The sequence below is a fragment of the Heptranchias perlo genome, chromosome 1 (genome assembly GCF_035084215.1).
Source record: "Heptranchias perlo isolate sHepPer1 chromosome 1, sHepPer1.hap1, whole genome shotgun sequence".
Taxonomy (NCBI): Eukaryota; Metazoa; Chordata; class Chondrichthyes; order Hexanchiformes; family Hexanchidae; genus Heptranchias; species Heptranchias perlo.
In genome coordinates this window covers 31,418,335-31,425,626 of record NC_090325.1, presented here as the reverse complement: position 1 = coordinate 31,425,626, position 7,292 = coordinate 31,418,335, and the positions used below count along the sequence as shown (strand labels likewise).

At 42.3% G+C, this 7,292-nt stretch overlaps 1 protein-coding gene across 2 annotated transcripts in view; it reads left to right on the top strand.

Moving 5' to 3' along the window:
• The first annotated feature begins 1,545 nt into the window (after positions 1–1,545).
• The window catches only part of smad7 (SMAD family member 7), a 40,326-nt gene continuing 34,579 nt past the window's right edge, over positions 1,546–7,292 (top strand). Inside the window, exons 1-3 of one of the 2 annotated variants that reach the window (XM_067983409.1) lie at positions 1,546–2,006; positions 2,146–2,804; positions 4,075–4,128. In XM_067983409.1, coding sequence (XP_067839510.1) covers positions 2,156–2,804; positions 4,075–4,128 — 703 coding nt within the window. In that variant the 5' untranslated portion in view covers positions 1,546–2,006; positions 2,146–2,155. Of the gene's footprint in view, positions 2,805–4,074; positions 4,129–7,292 lie in introns of both variants that reach the window. The other variant, XM_067983404.1, reaches the window with a different exon arrangement.

The following is a 7,292-nucleotide window of genomic DNA, read 5'->3' as shown; positions in this document are numbered from 1 at the left end:
AGGGAGGCCATTGAGCCTATCTTAGTTCATCATTTTATGGGTTCTTGCTTTCTTTTACTCAGTAATTTTCTCTTCTCACTTCCTCTTCCCCCTTGAAGTCTTCAAGCCCTTACTGGGGTACAGTTCTACAGGCACCAGGCATCCTGTGTTATGTCAGCCAAGTGGCAATCAGGGTAGGGAACTGACTGATTTATTTCCCCCCTCACTAGGCCAGAGGTACTACGGCCAATTGCAGATCAATAAGAAAAGTGTTGGAGAGGCAGCACAAGTGGCTGGATGTGCATTTGCCTCCTGTGTATGTTGCTGATCTCAGTGCACCTGTCAAAGAAGGAACTAAGTAGAGGGCTTAAATTTATTTCATTTAGTGAGATATACTGTGCTCCAAAGTTCTCCAGGGAATTGCTTATTTTGATTTTTTTTCATATTGTATGTGTAATTCCGGTTGCTATGCTGTCATGTGTATTCTTTGTGTCACACATTTGTGAGTTTTCCTTTGTATCAAAGACATATGTTCTTTATATAGTGTACATGTGGGTTATCCACTCTTACCTATCTGATTGTAGCCAGGGCATTTCCAGCAATTGCTTCTCATCCTGCCCCTGCAGGATGAGACCTCCAAAGATCTATCCTTGGCCCCCTCCCGTTCCTTTTCTATATGCTGCACCATGAGGACATCATCCACAGGGGTCAGTTTCCACATATAGGCTGACAACAGCCAGCTCGACCCCTCCACTGCTTCTGTGTTGTCAGACTGCTTAACTGGCATCCAGTCTTGAATAAGCAGTAATTTCCTCCAGCTAAACTTTGGGAGAACTGAAGCCATAGTCTTTGGCCCATTGGAACGTATTCCCACGTTAAAGGTGCAATATAAATGCAAGTTGTTGCTGTTGGCTTATACATGACGAATAGTTACTTGGTTGAAATACTTAGAACCCAGCAAGGTGTCAATTGGCAGTTTTAAGGCATATTTCATAACCCCAAAGGCACTATAAAGGTGCAAGTTGTTATTATCTATCTATCATCTGTCTATCTATCACACAGATATCAATATTTTCAAACGTTTAAGACAACCGTCAAAATTTGATTCACATCTAACCATCCTTTCTCTTTCTCTACGTGTCGCGCAGCAGCGCACAATAACCTCCAAAAGCCAGTTTGCTTTAACATCCCGGCGGCGTTACCTGTTTCCGTACAGTACCCTGGATTCCAGTGAAGGCAAAAATGTCAGAAATTTCCATACAAGAGACTCTAGCAAGTTTCAGTTCCCAAATTTCCCCACCGATTTTTCCTCTTGCCAAAAATAATTATAGTGTGTATTAATTGTGTGCGTTATTAATAGTGGTTTAATGTTCACGGTAGTTCGTTGTAATGGTGTATATGTGTGTGTGTTGGGGAGGGGGGGTTTAATAAGTAAAAGGGTCTGTTAGTAATGTGATCGCTTGTTTGCGTAACAATCACTTTAAACCGGGGGCCGCGACAAAGTGTCTAGACGCACACGTGATCGACCGCGCCAATGCGCAGCCAAACCAAGGGCTTGTAAATTTCAAGCCTTGTGTCAGTTTCAGCCAGGAGTCCGGAGCACTCAGGAAATCCACAAGCAGAGTAGAGAAGAGCTGGAAACGGCGACAACTTTCTTGATTTTTTTTCTCTTTATTAAATCGTGCTTTTATTTTTAAAAGAGAGAGAGAGATTAAGTTAGTAAAAGGAGTGTGGGAAAGAGAGACAGACAAGCAGACGCACGTACAAGTCAAGTCAAAGAGAAAGAAAAAGAGAGGAGACAAGAACAGATTAGAGAAAAGACACTGCATGTGTATCTATAACCGCGGAGAGGAAGAAGGGAGAACGAAGGAAGAAAGCGATCTCCACAATCATTAGAACAGCCTTGCCCGCCGGATCAAGGGTTTGGATTAATCTACCCAAAAGCCAAGGAAGGAACAAGAAGCGAACGCTTGGGTTACATTTTAATGGATACATATTCTTGGCTACATTTTTCCTACTTCATATCGGTGGGTTACAATGCATGATTGTATCTTTGGGGAGCCGCTCTGACCCATCCCCCTAGTTATATATATATTTAATTGCAGTATTGTTTAAACCAATTTTCCCGGATCTTTAATTTTTTTAACTCCCTTTTTTTAAAATAAGGGGGTGGCGTATGCTACAGATTTGTGCGGCTCTTACTGTGTTGTTGCCATCGAGAACAGGCTGGATTCATGTTTTGCGGATATGTTTCTGCTGTACCTGGCTGGATTTTAGCAGATTTCTCTCTGGCGGATCTTCGTCTCGCATGTTCAGGACGAAACGATCGGGTCTGGTCCGGCGACTTTGGCGAAGCCGTACGTTGGGAGAAGCAGACGGACAGACGGATAACGAGGGCGATGCAAACCGAGGAGGAGGAGGGGGAGGCGGCGGAGGAGGTGGAGGTAGTAGTAGTAGCGGCAGCGGCGGCGGTGGATGCTGCGGGGGGAAGGGGTCGAAATCCACCGCCTCGGACCCTGAATTGAAAACCCTCACCCACTCGCTACTGAAAAAGCTGAAAGAGAAACAGTTGGAATTATTGTTGCAAGCGGTGGAGAGTAAAGGCGGAGCCCGCACCGGCTGCCTCCTCTTGCCCAAGATGATCGAGCCCAAACTCAGCAAACAAACTTACTCCTTACCGGTACTGATCTGCAAAGTCTTCCGTTGGCCTGACCTGAGGAACTCTTCAGAACTGAAAAGACTCTATTGCTGTGAATCGTACGGAACCAACAATCCGGATTCCGTCTGTTGTAACCCGCACCACCTTAGCAGACTCTGTGAACTAGGTAAGATCGGTTTAGTTTATTCTAAATTATTTAATGTTTTTTGAAAAAAATCAGGTAACACATTTTTTTTAAGAATGTATTTTTTGGAAGATCTAGCTGTTTTATGACTTCCCTTATGAGCGTTGCGATCACCTGGGCCATCTCTTGTGGTACAGGGGATACATTGATTTTATTTTAGGGAGTCAGCCCGTTACAATAATTGTGACTTTTTAAAGACCTGGAGACCTTAACTTTAGTTCTTTACAAACTTAACCCGCTGTCACTCTTTTACGCCCCGAAACGTGACCTTATAAGAGCAGAATTTGCTTCGTGAATGTTATGTACAAGTTACAATATCTGTAAACTTAAGGTGTAATTTCATGAAAAAACCTCGTTATTAAAAGAACGGGTTTTGTTGTTATGTTCAGATGCAAACAATCCAGTTTGATACCGGATTAGTATTAATTCCGAGCGATCCGGAACACAGTTTTATCACATACTAGTTCAGGGGCAGAGTTTTAAAAAATCGATCGTCTTCTGCGCTGAGTTAAAACTGCTCGTAAAACAAAACATTACCGGGCAACATTCTACCAATTTTTTAAAAGATGTAAATATGTCGCGATTTCAAAGTAATTCTTAATAATAATTAATTCTCTATAAATTTAGATCTCTTTCATTGCAGATTGCGATCTGAATTGAAACTGTTGCAAATATGCTGGGATTAGTTCGAAAACAAGGGGAGCAATTGGAGAATTTGTTTTTTCACTCGTCTAAAATGTTTATTGGAATTGACTGAACATCAAAAGTTATTGTTTGAATTCATATTCCTTTTGAAAGGAAGGAGAAGGAAAGTCATTTTAAAACACCCAATAAAGCCTATCAAATGTATCAATCGAGTAGATTAAAAAAAGTTTTAAAAAAAAAAGTTGTTGTCTAGCAGACTTGTCGCCGCAGTAAATGGGTGATTTTCCAGTTAGATGGCGCGGTCAGATCCTCAGCCAGTCTGATTCAGTGGTAATTTCCAGAGCAGAAGTGGTTTACGTGAGCCAAGGAGGGGCGATTAGACACACAAGTTGCATATCAGTGAGACTGGCGCCAGGCTGACTCTTTTGTTTATGTGACTGTTAACTATCAAGGCGATCGCCGCCTTTGCTGTTCTGCCTCCAGCCCCCACAGCTAAGACAAACAGTTTACGAAAGAATGCCGGCTCTCCTGCCAGTGTTATCATAAGTTTCTATCTCTTTTCTCATGGCTTTGCCTTTTTTTTTCTCTTTTATTTTTATGTTTCCAGAGTCACCCCCACCTCCCTATTCCAGATTTCCAATGGACTCACTCAAACAACCTGGTAAGTCTTGTGTTCACGTTATTTATGATTGGAATGCATTTTTTCTGTGTATTTTTATAATAAAAACGATCTCCCATAACACCCAAGCACTTAAAAAAATAACATTTGACTATGTATACGTAAGAGAAAGTTGTAACGATTTTTAAAAAAGTTGTAAAAGTTGAAATATTTGATTTATTACATCTCGAAGGCATTTCCAAAGAGTCAAATTCTGAGAAGACTGGGGAGGGGGGAGGGGTAGATGTTAATAGACGCCTCCATCGGGGAGGAGAATGATTCAGAATTGATTTGGGGCACAGCTAGAAAATTGGTCCTCCAGAAGATTGTAGGTGTAATCAGATGATCTGTTGGGGAAACTTGGGCCATTCAAACTGGCTGTTTCTCACTTACTGTAGAGTTGAACCAGTAGAAACCATTTTCATTTATACCATAAAAGGGAAAAGAATAAATATACTTTATACAGTTCATGACAGGACATACCATGCACTGTTTTCACACATATTTGTATGAAATATCTGTATAACTAAACATATGGAAATTTTAACCTGTGAAGTTTATTAGAGACTCAGTGGGCTATAAGCTCATGTCAAGACAAACTATGCACGGTTTTCATACATATTTGTATGAAATATCTGTATAACTAAACATATGGAAATTTTAACCTGTGAAGTTTATTAGAGACTCAGTGGAGTCAGTCAGAAAGTTATGACCATCTTCTGTTCTCATGAAAAAACAATCATATACCAACAGTGGTGTCTCATTTTGAGATGGGATTTGCCAGTTTCCTCCCCTGTCCTGAAGACATTGATCTATTCTTGCCACACCACAGGACCTCATTCAGATGATTTTTTTTCTGTGAGCCTAGACATTGATTATTAGTAGGCTATTTGACCATGGGGAAGGGTCTATCACAGTTGAACCTGGTCCTGTCCTCACCCACCCAATGCCCTCACTTTCCAGCAGAAGCCGTTGGGATAGTGATCAGAAGTGGGAACTGTACCTGTTTTTACCCTCCCTAGCCCGGGATTGCTGAGGCCAATTGTACCGTCTCACTACCATGCCAGCTGACGTAAGCTAACTCAGTGCAGACTTGGGGATCAAGACTGAAAATCTCCTCTTCTGTATGGCTCAGTACCACATACTGTGCAGGACATTTAATTCATGGCAGTTCGAAAAACTTTGCTGTAGTTAAAAGTAGGTGTGCTTGCAGGAGTTGTGTTCTGCCACTGGTGTGCTAGTGTGTGTTCCAGCAGGGGCTTAACAAGGCTAGGAGTCAACCGTGACTAAAAATGGGATAATCAGATGTGAACTGGTCATTAGCTGCAACATTTATAAATGTGTTGACGCTCAGACAGTACAGGAAAATGTCTATGGTAAATGTAGAGGAGCCTAGCGTACTTTTACAGATACAAATCAAATGTTTTTATCTCAAAGAGAACATTCCTTACTCCTTTTAGATTTCCCAGCGTTGGGCACTATTCTCTGGGGTGAGACCTGCTCCTCTGCCAATGCAACTCTTGAGCCACCCATTAGGAGGCATGCATGAATAACTCTTGGAGAGAGACTGTATGACTCACCCTTCGTGTTTGCCTGTCTCTCCGCGTGTAAGAGTGGAAGCACTTGTCTTTCATTGTACACTCCCCCCACACCCCGACCTCTTCAATACCATGATGTGAAAACAATAACCATCCATCCCATAGGGTGCCGTGTTGAGAGGAACACTGCAGTGTCAGTAAAATTCCTTTACACAAGTGACTGGCATCAGAGATCTGATTTATTGTAGTGCAGTGATGTTTTTACATGAGTTGTGCTGTCAAACGTCACTGAGTAAAACATAGCAACGTCTGCTGATTGTCTGAGTCTGACATGGAAATGATGTGGTTGTCTGAAGTAAGCCTCTTGGTGGCAGACAGCAGTCTTCATTAAAGGAAAGAGGCAGGAAAGCTGGAGATACTCTTGTTTTGGATGAGGTGAGCTGAGATGTATGTCTGGAATATAGGGCAATAATTATTTTAGACATAATTATTATTTTTGAAATGTAATTACTTTTCCAATGAAATTCAGTTGAGCAGCCACAGGTCCATCGAGTATACCTTTTTCCACTCTGCACCCACCTTCTGAAGCCTCTGAAGCCGGTGTACAATTCCATGGGAACTGACCACTTGCTTGTATCTTGCCCAACCAACCTATTGTTCCTATCCAATTTTCTTCCCTCCTTGCCTGAAGGTGGCGACTTGTGCTGCAGTGAGGTTCAATTGACGCCCTCCCTCTCTGTGAGGAAGAGCCTGGCCTCTTGTGACAGCATGGCCCAAGATAAGCCACTGTGTGGAGAACCATGGGCATGAGTCAGATCTGCAGTGCCACCCATGTGCTTTTAGACACTGTGGGTGGTGAAAATGCTCCCATTCAAAAAATTAAGAATGAGGTCAGAATATGATTTTCCATTCTGTAGTCAGGCTGACTTCCCTAATTAAGTTATTATCGACCTGAGGAATTTCACACCCGTGGACAGAAAATGGCATGAATAGGGTGCGCTGACCTCCATGCCCAAGTTTCTCAAATGTGCTCCTGTCACATGAAGCTCTGTAAATTGTAAAACTTACCTGTTCATTTTTATTTTCTTAAGTGAGGTGAAGATCCGCAAGTACATTGAGGGATTGTTTACAGACTGTGTGATATCCATACCATGCCTCTAGTAATTCAACCTGTAACTTGTCAGAAAGTAACAGTTCAAAATGGATATCTGTGTGATATCCATTCTGGACTGCAAACAACACCACACAAGCTTTGAAGAGAGAAAAAAAATTAAAATATCCCTGAAAATGAATTTGTTTTTATTAGTAATCCAGTATGATTTTAAAGTATTATCATCCTCCTCTCCTGCTCAGGTACTGCTCCACTGGCACCTGCAGGACTTTGGTAACTCACCCACACAGCCATTCTCCGTGTCTGAGTCTGGACAGTGAGTGTTGGTAGGCTATTCGACCATGAAGGGCCATTGCAGCTGAGCCTGATACAAGCCTCACACTCAGTACCCATGCACAGCATTTCCAGCAGGGATATGGAGCAGGAATCTTGGCTGACTTTTTTTTTATCTCTCACTCCCTAACCCAAGTTGCAGAGACCGATTCTTAGCACTGCTATTACCACCCCGACTGAGATCA